Below are 13,053 nucleotides of genomic sequence, written 5' to 3' on the forward strand. Positions count from 1 at the left end.
TCCGCTCAGCCTGGCTTTTTGTGGTGACGTGGGTATCTAGACTCTGCTACAACTGCCGAGTTCTGCGACTTATTGCTCCAAGTTTCTTACGTCCTAGATGTCCTATCGGAATGTAAAATGAGTATTGTCTCAAAAGAGCAGCTTAAGGTCCCTTCTGGTCCGTCCGGTGGGTCCGGGCTTCTTCCTTCCACAGAAACCTGAGCTTACATCAGAGACAAGTCCTTCCTTTGTACACATTTGAACATGTTGACAAACAGCTTCGCTGTGCAGATTCTAGACCAGGATTTATGAAAATTAACAAGGAGCTGAGATTATCTCGTGACCGAGCCCCTACATCGAAACAGAGGGCTGATTTAAAATTCACTGAGTAAGCTCCAAACGTGTTGGAAGTCAGTGAAACCACTAAACTTGCCTACAAAGTACATGAAAATTCTCAGTAAAATAGTTCTGAATAGAGAAAAGTAAATGAGCCAAACGCGTGAGGGGGCTGTGCTCGAAATTGCTCTGTGTGAATTTCTACAATGTATGACACGGGGCAAAATTAAAAAAAGAGAGAGAAAAGAAAACCGGGGCAAAAAAAGGATCTTTTCCCTCGCACCGGAAACAGGAAAATGCCACATTTCTCTGCGGAGGCTGGCCTGCCCGGCACAGAGACGGTCGGTGGGAAGTGAGTGTTCTCTCAGCGGGTGGCCTGGCTTCAAACCCCTGGACGTGGAGACGGAGGGGCCGCTGGGGGCAGGCGGCCGGCCCGGGCGCCCGGCGGTACTCTCCTGCGTGCCCCAGGCACAAAGCTGGTCCTTTCCATCTCCTCTCCGAGTGAACGGAGTGAGGCCCACACGCCCGGCCGAACAGCACGAGGGGAGCCCAGGCGTGAGGTGATGTGCCCTACGACGGGGCCACCCCCACGCCCCTCGGGCCGCCTCCTGCAGCATTTAAAGCTGGGAGGCCACCGAAAGTCTTAAAAATGAGAAGACCCACCAACACGGGCGCAACAGGCTGCTCAGTGGCCACCTCTGCTGGAGCTTTGGCTCACTTTCGAGGCGCACGCTGACGCTGGGGTGGAGCGGGACGGTGAAGGAAGCACACGTGAGCTCAGCGAGATCGAGCAAGCGTGCCACGGTGCCCTCAGAGTTCGTGGGCCTTCGAGAATAAAACAGATTGAAAAACAGACCCACTACTTTCTCCTACTAAAACTTTCCGTTCTCGGGGCGCCCGCCTGGCTCAGGCGGCAGAGCGAGAGGCTCCTGGTCTTGGGTGGTCAGTTCCGGCCAAGACTGTAAGTGTCTTAAAAACTCGAGGTGGTCGAGACGAACACCCAGGATCACGTTCATTAAAGTGGTAATTTAAAACCGGAAGTGGAGGTGGTCTGCATCTTAAAACTCCCATCCTTGAGTTGGGTCGTAAGGTCAACAGAGCTTTAGGTTAGACAAAGTACATGCCAGACCCCAGGATGTGCCTCAAATGTGAGCATCGTGAGGTCTGCCAGCTCATCTGAGGCTGTGTGTGTGCACGTGCCCTGCGTGTGCATGAGTGTATGCACTGTGTGTGTGTATGTGCACCTGCCCTGCATGCATGCGTGTCTGCATGTGCCCTGCGCGTGCATGTGTGTGTACGCATCATGTGAGCATGTGTATGCACCCACCCTGCGTGCACGTGTGTGCACGTACTGCGCGCGAGCGCCTTGCATGTACATGTGTGTACGCACTATGTATGTGCATGTGCCCTGTGTGTGCGTGTGCACCTGCCCTGTGTGTGGGGCGAGACCTTCATGTGTATGTGTGTGTACACACTGTCTGTTCATGTGTGTGAGCTCTGCATGTGCATATGTGTGTACATACTGTGTGTGTGTGTGTGTGTGTGTGTGTGGGCACACGCCCTGCGTGTGCATGTGTGTGTATACACTGTGTGCGTGTGTGCACATGTGCCTTGCATGTGCATGTGTGTGTATGCATTGTGCACATGCGTCCTGCATGTGTATGTGTGTACGCTCTGTGCATGTGTGTATGTGCCCTGTGTGTGCATGTGTGTGCCCTGCGTGTGCATGTGTGTGTATGCTCTGTGCACTGTGTGTGAGCATGTGTGTGTACACACTGTGTGCATGTGTGTGCCCTGCGTGTGCATGTGTGTACATACTGTGTGTGCATGTGCCCTGCATGTGCATGTGTGTGTATGCACTGTGTGTGAGCATGTGTGTGTGTGCACAGTGTGTGCATGTGTGTGTGCCCTGCATGTGCAAGTGTGTACATACTGTGTGTGCATGTGCTCTGCGTATGCACTGTGTGCATGTGTGTGTATGCACTGTGTGCACATGCGCCCTGCGTGTGCAAGTGTGTGTATGCTCTGTGAGTGTGTGTGTGTATGCACTGTGTGCATGTGTGTGTGTGCCCTGTGTGTGCATGTGTGCACAGTGTGTACTCTGTGTGTGTGTATGTGTGTACATGTGTAGAATGTAGCAAACTCAGAGTCAGATTAGATCTAGGACGGCTTTATTTTTGTAGGCCTTTTACTAGAAATCTCTCGGTCGCTGAATCTTTTTAGATGTGAACCTCCAACATTCTGTTATACTTCGTACTTGGCTGTCCAGTCTGTGCTTGTACAGACTAACCCAACATCTGCACGTTCACACCCTCGTCAATCACAGGTTTTGGTCATTTTTTCTGAGGGGGCCAAGTACAAAAATAGTACATTAAAGAAAGAAAGAAACGGTAAGCGTACTGGTTTCAGAAAACCATCACCGGAAGGAATCGCGGGACTGCAGTGTCCCATTCGCAGCTGGTCAGCCTCGCTTTCGGCAGAGCGCAGTAAGCACGGCCCCCTCGGCAAAGAAAAGTTGCTAAAAAGGAATTCCCGGCACCTACGACGGCAGCTTGCTTCCGAATTCCCGCAGTCCCCGTTCTGACTTCACAGAGTATTTAAAACATTTCTCTCTCCAGCGCGCTGTGACCGGCCGCCTGGTGTGGCCCACGAAGGTTTCGCTGTCATTTCGGTCTCCCTGTTTAGCCCCGCCCCCTGCCAAACCTATCCACAAAGGGCCACGAGCCATCGAGGAGACGCGCGGAGTGCAAACAATGCGCCGGCGTGGCTGAGAACTTCATTGACAGAGAGTCACGTGCTTGTACCGTCACAACGTAAAACATCACAAATAGAAGGGCAGGAGCATCACATCGCCAACAAAAGCGTTCACCTGGTTGACCCAAGATACAGATGCAGATTATTCATGAAGGTGGGCAACACACAGCTGTCCTGTGTCACTCGATTAGAACAAATCATCAGCAAGCCAACGGTTGCAAACATGGAGAAAAATGGAGGTTAGATATATTTCAACAGGAGCAGTCGCTGAGAAAGAACGATTAGTAATACAAACCGACCCACGGGTCGCTGAGTGACAAGGAGCCGCATGCAACCCACAGCGAGCAAAGGTCAGAGGTCGTGAGAGGCTCAGGAAGGGGGCCCCCCACACTGCCCAGCAGCAGAGTCACAGCCTCCAATGATCACTTTTGTGACTATGCAACTGGGCTCATATTACTAGCTGCAACATCACAAAAATGACACTGGCCACCGCTCATTAGCTGGCAAAGTAAGGGTCTGAGTGCCGCTGCACACAGCAAGAAGTGAGAGAGGCAGAGAGAGAGACAGACAGAGAGAGAGAGAGATAATTTTTAAAAGCAAAGCCCTCACACGTGATGCTAACGATCTCAGCTCTGGCAGCTTCTCTTTAAAGTGTAAATGCGCTCCCTCTGGGCTCCAGAAGGAAGTAATTACACATCCCAGTGCCTGCTGCACACACTGGCCAGAGCTAGGGAAGGCTGGGCGAATGTTCGGGGCGGGGCGGGAGGAGACCTGTGCGTAAGGTGACCAGTGTCTTCAGAAGCCGTCGCCCCTGGCCGATGGCTGAACTTTGGGCGGCTCTTTTACCCAGAAAACCGCAAAGCGGCAGTCCGTGCCTGAGCGAGGCCCTCCCGAGACCGTGGCCGCTCACGCCCTTTGTCTGGTTGGTCCGCGACAGGCGGGCTGGTGCCCCATGAGGCAAGCCCGCGAAGCTTGATGTTTGAGCAGACTTGCAAATTTCAAGTTAACAGAAACTTTCCGGAGCCGTATCTCCTAAGCCTCTGGGGGAAAGGGAACCTGGGGACTCAGTGTCTCTTCATGACAGGTGAGAAGCACAGAGGTCGCTTGTGTATTGGTCAGTCCCACGTATGGATACGGACGCGGACGTGCGCCCATATGCATATATGTACAAACGCACCGCATGAGCATAAAGACGGGGGTCAAGATGAACGGCTATCTTTGTAGCCACATCCATTTTGCCAGTAACGCCTCTCGTTTGGAGACTCTATCTCAGGAAATGTGCCCTAGGTAAGATTTTTAGGTAGCACGTCTTCAGAAATAAATTTGTATTACGACAACGAATGAAATAGCCAGGAAACCGGGATGGGCTGGGAAGGAGCTGTGTGGAACCAGGGCTTGGGGCTGTGTTCAGGACTGGGTGCGGGGTGCGCGCTCTGCCTCTCTGGGCAAGGTGACGGAGCAGGGACGGGTCCCCGCGCGTGCACCGTGGCCGTGACGCCTAGGGTGTGTCTCTCCTCGAGGTTTCACATGCTCTTTGATCCAAAGAACCATTCAAATAAAAATCTGTTTTGCTTTTCAAAGGCAAAAGAAATAGCATCATAATAACCTTGAGAATGTCTCACACAGAAATTCAAGAAATGCAGAGATGAGCCTGAAACCCCGCTCTCTCGAGTGACACAGTGTGCGTCCAAGGACGAATACCGTTCAGACACAAACCGCTTCGCGACTGTGTACGAGGCTGGGTCAAGGCACATCTTGTTTCCTAAGTCCTTGTTTTGGACATTTGTCTGCTTTTGGTATCAGGTGGTTTCCCCATCAGTGACACGGAAGAGAGGCTCTGGGAAACCGAGAGCGCGGTCAGCCTGTTGCTCAGCACCTGCCTGTCCTTGGCGGATGTGTACGTACCGCCACACGACAGCCAATGCTGACCAACCGTCATCACCGAATCCAATGGACAATCAAAGCCTCCGTCTGACATTTTCCCCTTTTTTGCCTCGTCAATATCTTCCTGGAAGATGGCTCCCAGCATTCGTCCCAACAGGTCAATAAACACACTTGAAAACAACACACCCCCTGGGCGACTGGCTGACTGCGGCGGGAACAAAGACTGGATGTTTCCAGACCGTCAGCTTCAAACTGCACTAAAATACACATGGTCATGCGCTAATTCCATCCAGGCTCCCCTGCCAAGGTCCAAGGTCATCCAGGGCAGAGTCTGGGCCCACACTTGCCACATCTCGTCATCGTGTCCAACCAGACAGTCTCCAAGATAAGCCTGTCTTTTCCTCATCAGTGCCCTGCGAGGCATAGACTTGAGGACTCGACCACTTAGAGAATCTGATCAGAAATAACCACCTTATTTCCATAATTCTAAGGTATCTTCTCCCCCATTTTGACTCCTCTAAAACCAGAAAACATCTTGCGATTAATACGTACCATTAACATGATTTCCCTCCCCTCCCCTCTCCTATATATATTATAAATACAGTTGATCCTGGAACAGCATGGCCTTGAACTGCGCAGGTCCATCGACGCGTGGATTTTTTTCGATAAATACAAGGCAGCACTGAAAACGTACTGTCTCTTCCTGGTGATTTTCTCAATAACGTTTTCTTTTCTCCAGTGCACTTCATTGTAAGAACGCCGTGCGTGATGCACAGGATATACAAAATACGTGTTAACTGACTTTTCTAGGTCACCGGTAAGGCTTCCGGTATACAGCAGGCTGTCGGCAGGTAAGTTTCAGGGGAGTCAAAAGTTAAATGTGATTTTCAACTGTGTGTGGGGCTCGGTGCCTCAAACCCGTGTTGTTCTAGGATCGATCGTATATTTATAATATACGAAAAATATAACAGATGGCGTGTCCCACGGCAAACGGCCTCTTGGAGGCAGGAGACCGGTTGTCACACGGCGTCCCCTCCTCCCTGACGCCCGCACCGTCAAAGCGTTAACCCGCCGGTGCACCGTCGGTCGTACCTGCGGAAATCCAGGAGGGACCTCGCGGAGGAGGGCACCCCGCGGTCGCACCAGCTCAGGAAGTGGAACTGGGTCACAGTGCGCGTCTCGTTGGTCTGAAGGTTCTTCAGGTAGAAGCTTCTCACGAGGAAGTCCTCGCACCAGATGTGCTCGGAGACCAGGTTCACCTGGATGGGGCGGTGGGGGGGGGGGGGGCATTGGGAACGTGAAGCATCATCGTCTGAACACGGAGGGATTTGCAGGAGCCAAGGGCGAATACTGGGGGGCAGCTCGCGGGCCGACGGCAGGCTGCACGGCCCCTCCCACCGACTCAATTTTGACAGGGTTTACGCAAAAGAGAACTCTGTGCGTTGTAATGTCACGTAGACGCATCAGTCAAATTATTAGAAAACCGTGTCTGGATTCAAAACTATTCCAGCTTCTGTCTTTTGTAATTCCGAGCTGTGTAAGCCTTCAAGGACTACTGTACTTTTGGGCAGGACACCAGCGGGTTCCACCGGAGCTGACATTTCACCGCGGTGGTGTCACCGAAAGGCGGAGAGGAGCCCAGCGGGTTCACACGGAAACCGTGACCCGGCACTGCTCGGGGTCAAGACCGTTCTCAGCCCCCTGAAAGCCACGGCCGCGTGATTTAGGGTTAATTTTCACACTTCCGCCGTGGGGCTTTGGCATCCCGATTTTAACGCAAAACCATGCACGACATAGCACTAGCTGCTCTGCCCGCGTTCACTGGGTTCGTCGTTGACGTGGGTGGAAAGTCCAGCAAGAGAAAGAAGCTTGTGGCCGGGCGGCCCTCAAGGAAGGTCGGATCTCAGACACAAGCCCCCGAACGCCAGGCGGGGACCACTGAGCTGTGAGAACAGCAGGGGAGTCTTTCCTAAAACAACCCCCCGCCCCGCCCGCCGTTCCTCGGCGCCTGGCTCAACGGGCCTCCCCGGGAGGTAACTCTTTGGTCCTCTCTGTCTGGGTCTGGAATCACGAAGCTTTAAAGGCGAAGACCGGGCCGTCTACGCCAGAACCCGCGGGGCCACGGCCGTGGGGAGGGGCTGGGTGTCTGGGGACCACGGGGCCCTGGGGACGCCTGGCCCGCCCACCAGCCTTCCCAAGGGGGAGCTCCCACCGGGCGGGCGGCGACTCATGCTCCTCTGGGCCCTGCGGGCAGGCGCTTGGGGAAGTACCTCGTAGACGTGGTAGAGGCTGGAGCCTTCATCTGGCCAGTAGTGGCAGCATTGGCAGATGCCGTTCTCCGAGAGGGAGGTCAGCATGACGATGACCACGCAGCCGCTCTCCCACACCATCTGCACACAGAGAAAGGCCCACGGCCACAGCGTGACCAGCGATGCCCCAGGCAACGCTCGCGCCGCTCAGATACACGGGCCAGATGCGCCCTGTGCGCAGACTGGACACTTCTCGCCACCTCTAAATACCCCGTGGTTTCCACGCTCCGTGAATTATTTAAAAAAAAAACCCCAAACAACCAGTGACTCATTCCATGCCTCTTAAAACCTCTTCAAATCCACGTTCAGCTGTCTGGCCTCCCAACTTTTGATCTGTAAAGGGAGCTTTCCATACCGCAACACGAAACAGACACCATGAGGTCTGAAGGCCCCCCCCCCCGCCCCCCAGGAGCGGGTGGACGCGCACCTCTCTGGAAACGTCCGCTCCTCTGTGTGGCGCACACTGAGACTGGTTGACACAATCGGGTTTTGTCATGATTCTGCGTGACATTCTTCCCCTGTCCCACCAGCAGCCAGCTCTGCGCATTACAGAAAGCGGTCACCGGGATTTCATTTACTTACACAAAATACGGCAGTGCGGCTCAACGAAAACAAAACTGATTTAATAATTCATGACAGCCACACAAGGCGTCTCTGAGACAGAGTGAAGCGATGAATGGACCCTGAGACGTGGACAACTGGCAGAGGACTTCTCAAACACAGCTCCTGACTTTGTGGCTGTGGCCCTGTGTGTTAATACTTTGAGCGTAATTACCAAACCATTAATCCTACGGGGTACGCTGAGGCAGCACTGCAGACTTTAAAAAAAACATTTTTTTTTAAACATTTATTTTTGAGACAGAGAGAGAGAGACAGAGCATGAACGGGGGAGGGTCAGAGAGAGAGGGAGACACAGGATCCGAAGCAGGCTCCAGGCTCCGAGCCGTCAGCACAGAGCCCGACGCGGGGCTCGGACTTACGAACCGTGAGATCGTGACCTGAGCTGAAGTCGGACACTCAACTGACTGAGCCCCCCAGGCGCCCCTCTAAATTGCATTTTAAAAACAGACACGTCTACGATATTTTCTTGACTTTCAACACGGATTAAATTCCTGCATGGTAAGACTAGTCGATCCTGTTTAAGGCCCTTCATCGTGTATCGTTTATGTTAGCATTTAACGGGAGTTGCTGAAGCATTCAGAGAACGCCCACAGATAAGTATGAATTGTGCCCGAGCCCGTACACTTTCAATGTCTTTGGTGCAAATCCCACGACGGGGCGAGAATTCAAGCCGTGTGTGTTTCTCGCAGCCGTCAGGCTCCCAAACCTGCCCGCCGGATCGGTCCTTCTGGCACACGACAACTTAATGTGTCTTTAGAAGGTGGAGAAGCTCATTGAGGCCATTACGAAAACGAGGAGGAACACAGATTTTATGAGTGTAATAAAACTACAATGATCTAGACCATAAACTAATCACCTAACACTCTACTTGTGCCACCCAAGTGTGACATTGGGAAGCCCTCATTTGGAGAGGGGCCTCCCCTCCGCGCGGCCCCCGCTCATCGGGCCGCACTCGGCATTTCCATTCAGGGGCCCGCCCGGCTCTCCGAAGACTTGCTTAAGATTAAATCCAAATGAAACTTAATTTAAACAAACAATCCCAAAGGCACTCTTGGGGATAATATTTCTTTGGAGGTCACCGTGTGTAAGAGCAGGGAGGGGAAATTCACTAAATCAAACAAACAGGCGGCCCGCTCGGGCGCCAACATCACGAGGCCGTGGCGGCTCCGAGCCTGCCAGCTTGGGGGGGCCTGCGCCTGTCTGTGCGCGGGGGTCGGGCATGGCCGAGTCGAAGCGGCTGGCCCTCACCGCACGCTGCGGAAAGTTCACGTGGACTCCGCCGGGAGACAAGGCTCCAGGGGAAGTTCCAGCTAACTCAGGTTCCGCTTATAACCAGGGACAGCTCCCACCATTTTCCCCTCCCTTGGCCTGGTTTTCGTGGGGGGGCAGCGCCCAACTCCAGGGGGAGTTTCTCCTCCAGGAAGCTGCTGTCGGCTCAGGGGCCCCACCGAGTCTTGGAGGCGTCCTGAAACAGGCAGTCTGCTGAGCGAGTGAGCTGACCGGGTCAGGGCCACACGCGGTGATTTCTAGCACTCTTCTGTTAAGTGTCCAAGAACAGGACAGGCTCTAATCCACCACGGCGGGGGTCCTTAGAAGAGGAGAGAAACCCCACGTGAGAGCAGACACAGCGGATAGCAGGGGAAGCCACGTCACGAAGGAGGCGGAGACCGAGTGACGTGGCCACGGGTCCCGGACGGCGTGGGGCCGCGAGACGCTGCAAGGAGGTCATTTGTTGCCGTAGACCAGACACGGATACGTTAGCCCCTGAACAACTGGGGGTGAGGGGCGCTGACCTCCGCGCAGTCGAAAATCCATGTTTCACTTCTGACTCCCCCAAAACTTCACTACCGAGAGTCTCACCGATAACGTAAGCGGCGATTAACACATATTTTATATGCCGTATATATTATTTGCTACGTTCTCGTAATAAGCTGGAGGGAAAAAAATGCCATTAACAAAGTCATAAGGAAGAGACTACCTTTACAGCGCTGTCCTGTACTCCGCGTGGATCGGGCCCCGGCAGCTCAGACCCGAGCCCCAGGCTCCGCTTTGTGCTCGCCGTGCGTGGCCTTCCCGGGGGTTGGGCACGCCAGCTCTAAGCTGCATATACTAACCTAGCTAGAGCATGTGCAAAGAAACCGTAGCGTCCCTTCATCCGAAGTCCTTTTCGGGTACTAACCATTCAGCAAACCAAACTCTTTCGAAGCCCCGCCAAGACCTGATTAAAGGAGAGTGGCCCACCCCAAACAGCAGACGCCCAGGCCGTGCTGTCTGCCAGGGACCCAGTTCCTCCAGACTCAACTTTCTCCTTCCTCTACCTAGATCTCTTGTGATGTGTCCCTCTCCACCCTGTATCACCCTCATCACGAGCTCCCGTCCTTCTCCCACCAGACTGGCATCTGCGAGGAGCCTAGACGCTGGGCTGCCTGACGCCCCTACCCTCCGCAGCGGCTGGGACGGTGATGTGTTAGAGCGGATGCTTGGTGGAAAACAATACGTACGTTTAAAAGACGTCATTTGAGTATTCCTGTAAAAAGAGTAACTCAAAGAAGAATGCTGTCAAAGCCATGCCTGTCCCAGGACCCGCTTAACGTGCAGAAGAGCTCTTTTATTTTTTATTTTTTTATAGACCGTTTGCACTCATGTCGGAGCAGCTGGTACGAAGTAGACGGCTCTCCCCAGAGTGGGCTCCACACCCCTGCAATCCTGACCGCGCGGTTCGTTTCGGCGGTACTTGCTTTCGTGGGTGGGACGGAGGTAATCTTAAATCTGGCAACGAGGAAGGAGGCTGACTCACATTTTTAAACGATGAGTCAGTTTTTGAGGCTTAACAGCACGTGCATTTCCCTCCTTGTGAGCTCACGGACGTCAGCTCTGCCGTGGTCTCAAATAGATCAAAAAAGAAAGAACCCACAAGTGTCCGTAACGCCTCTGGCAGAGGAGACCCCCCTGCCCAGAACACAGGCCTCAGCGACGTGGTGTTAAGCCCTCTGAGGCTCAAGTTCTGCTTCTGCCCTGCAGTCCCGGGCTCGGTGTCGAAGCATGCACTTTGGAGACGGTGATCTGAGCAGGTGACGGGTAGTAACGTTACGTCTTCTGCACGACTCACAGCACCCCCAGCTGACCTGCTTCTTAGTAAACAAATGTGTCCGCGTGGGCTTGCCTTCGAGATAAAGCGACGGGGTAGCGGAAGGAGACGCTGCCCGCAGTGCCGGCGGTGGCCGCGGGACGCGGCAGGGGCAGGTGGGCAGGAAGCGCGCCTGGCGGCCATGAAGGTGGGTCCTGAGCCCAGACCAGTCATGGCCACCACGCGATCTTCTGTACACAGCAGCCCCCACCTCCGGAATAGTTTTGCCCCGGCAAGAAAGAGCCCTCTTCAGAAGACGCAGCGGCCTGTTTCGTCGTCCAGCAGATGGGACGCGGCTGGGTGTGAGAGCCTGTCATTCGGGAGTTTCCAGAGCTCCGCATGGGACGTTTTAATCCAACCTGTGAGCAGTCCCTGTGGCGGTATTCGCCACAGGGATCTGCCCGCATAGGACGTTACCGCACCTCAGGGACCTGTCACCGCTTAGGACCGTTCACAGTCCCCAGCCTGCTTCACCATTCAGGTTAAATATGCACCTGACATATTGTATCCTAGGTAAAAACACCCGGTGGCCATTTTTCTTTTCAAGATGGGAACCTCATATCAATGCATCAGATCCAGTTTTGCATCCCGGAGGAGGAGGAGGAAGGGAAGGGGGGGTGAAGGCAGATGAGGAGGAGAAGGTAGACAGGAAGGAAGGAAGGAAGGAAGGAAGGAAGGAAGGAGGAAAGAAAGAAGGGAGGAAGGAAGAAGGAAGAAAGAAGGAAGGAAGGAAAAGAAAGGAGGGAAGGAAAAAGGAAGGAAGGAAAAGAAAGAAAGAAGAAGGAAGGAGGAAAGAAAGAAGGGAAGGAAGAAGGAAGAGAGGAAGGAAGGAAAAGAAAGGAGGGAAGGAAGAAGGAAGGAAGGAGACAGGAAGGGAGGGAGGAAGGAAGGGGACAAGGGAACCAGTAAGACACGAGCGCAATAGCGAGCATGTTTTCTGCTGTGATCCATGATATCAGCTGAGAAAGAAACTCACGTTGTGTGTTTTTCACCGAGGCCCGAGTTCGAAGCTTGGCAAGAGGACACCCGCACTCTCCGTGGCGGTGCTCCCCAAGCATAACCGCGGACTCCCCTGCAGAGCAGGGCTTTCCACCCCAACTTTAAGTACGGCAGCGTGACAAAAGTTTTCTTCTATTTTTAAAGGTTTATGAGTTTAGGTGCAGGAAATTCAACAAGACTGAATATTTGAGGGGCGCCTGGGGGCTCAGTCGGTTAAGTGGCTGACTCTCGATAGCGGCTCATGTCATGATCTCACGGTTTGTGGGATCGAGCCCCACGTCAGGCTCTGTGCTGACGGTGCGGAGCCCGCTTGGGATTCTCTCTGTCCCTCTCCCTCTCCCTCTGCCCCTCCCCTGCTCGCGCTCTGTCTCTCAGAACAATGACGGGACCACCTGCCCTCTCACCCCCGCCAGACCTGGGCCGCGAGAGCAGGGCAGACACACAGCAGACTCGGTCCTCGGCCCATCCAGCCTCCGGGCTTTGTCCGACTCTTCTTCCGGTGTTCTCGTCCTGCCCCCCGCCCGCCCCCGCGCACAACGACCTTGGAAGGGAGAACGTGTGCGTCCTTTGGCTCCCCTCTCGGAGCTGGCTCAGGGTTTTTTCTTGGCCACCGTAAGAACCGTGATCGAGAGACACCAAAAGATAAAAACACTGTTTAAACCCAGCCCATCGCTTCTGGGAAGGAGAAGGCGTGCTTCCCCAGCTGACTTTACAGCAGAAAGTCTTCAGAGAGCGGACGACCCAACGGGACCGCAGGCTGTTTTTCTTGCTGAAATGGTAACGGCGAGCGTGTTGACGCTCACCGGGCACCCGCTGAACTCCCGCTGCCCCGAGCGGGTCCCGCCAGCCTCGGCTTCCCTCTGAAGGGGCTCACTTGTCAGGCAGGGCGGGCACGGCTAGAAACTCACGAGCGTCCTCTCGGCGGGGCCGCCCCGTGGTGAACGGGGAGCGAGAGCAGTCCACCTACCACGGGGACCGTCCCGACTCCTGGGGCGGGGCGCTGCCGCGACCCGCGTCCGGGGGCTTTGCGCATGCTGGAGTACG

General features: G+C 54.3%; 1 protein-coding gene across 4 annotated transcripts in view; it reads right to left on the reverse strand.

The window, feature by feature from the left end:
- PTPRN2 (protein tyrosine phosphatase receptor type N2) overlaps positions 1-13,053 on the reverse strand; it is an 814,681-nt gene that overhangs the window by 17,594 nt on the left and 784,034 nt on the right. For all 4 annotated transcript variants that reach the window (XM_053898672.1, XM_053898673.1, XM_053898671.1 and 1 more), the window contains 2 exons: positions 7,224-7,343; positions 6,046-6,212 (listed from right to left, as the gene is read on the reverse strand). In XM_053898672.1, the coding sequence (XP_053754647.1) occupies positions 6,046-6,212; positions 7,224-7,343 (287 nt within the window). The remainder of the gene's footprint in view (positions 1-6,045; positions 6,213-7,223; positions 7,344-13,053) is intronic.

The sequence above is a fragment of the Panthera pardus genome, unplaced genomic scaffold, assembly GCF_024362965.1.
Source record: "Panthera pardus isolate Hobbes unplaced genomic scaffold, ASM2436296v1 HiC_scaffold_9, whole genome shotgun sequence".
NCBI lineage: Eukaryota > Metazoa > Chordata > Mammalia > Carnivora > Felidae > Panthera > Panthera pardus.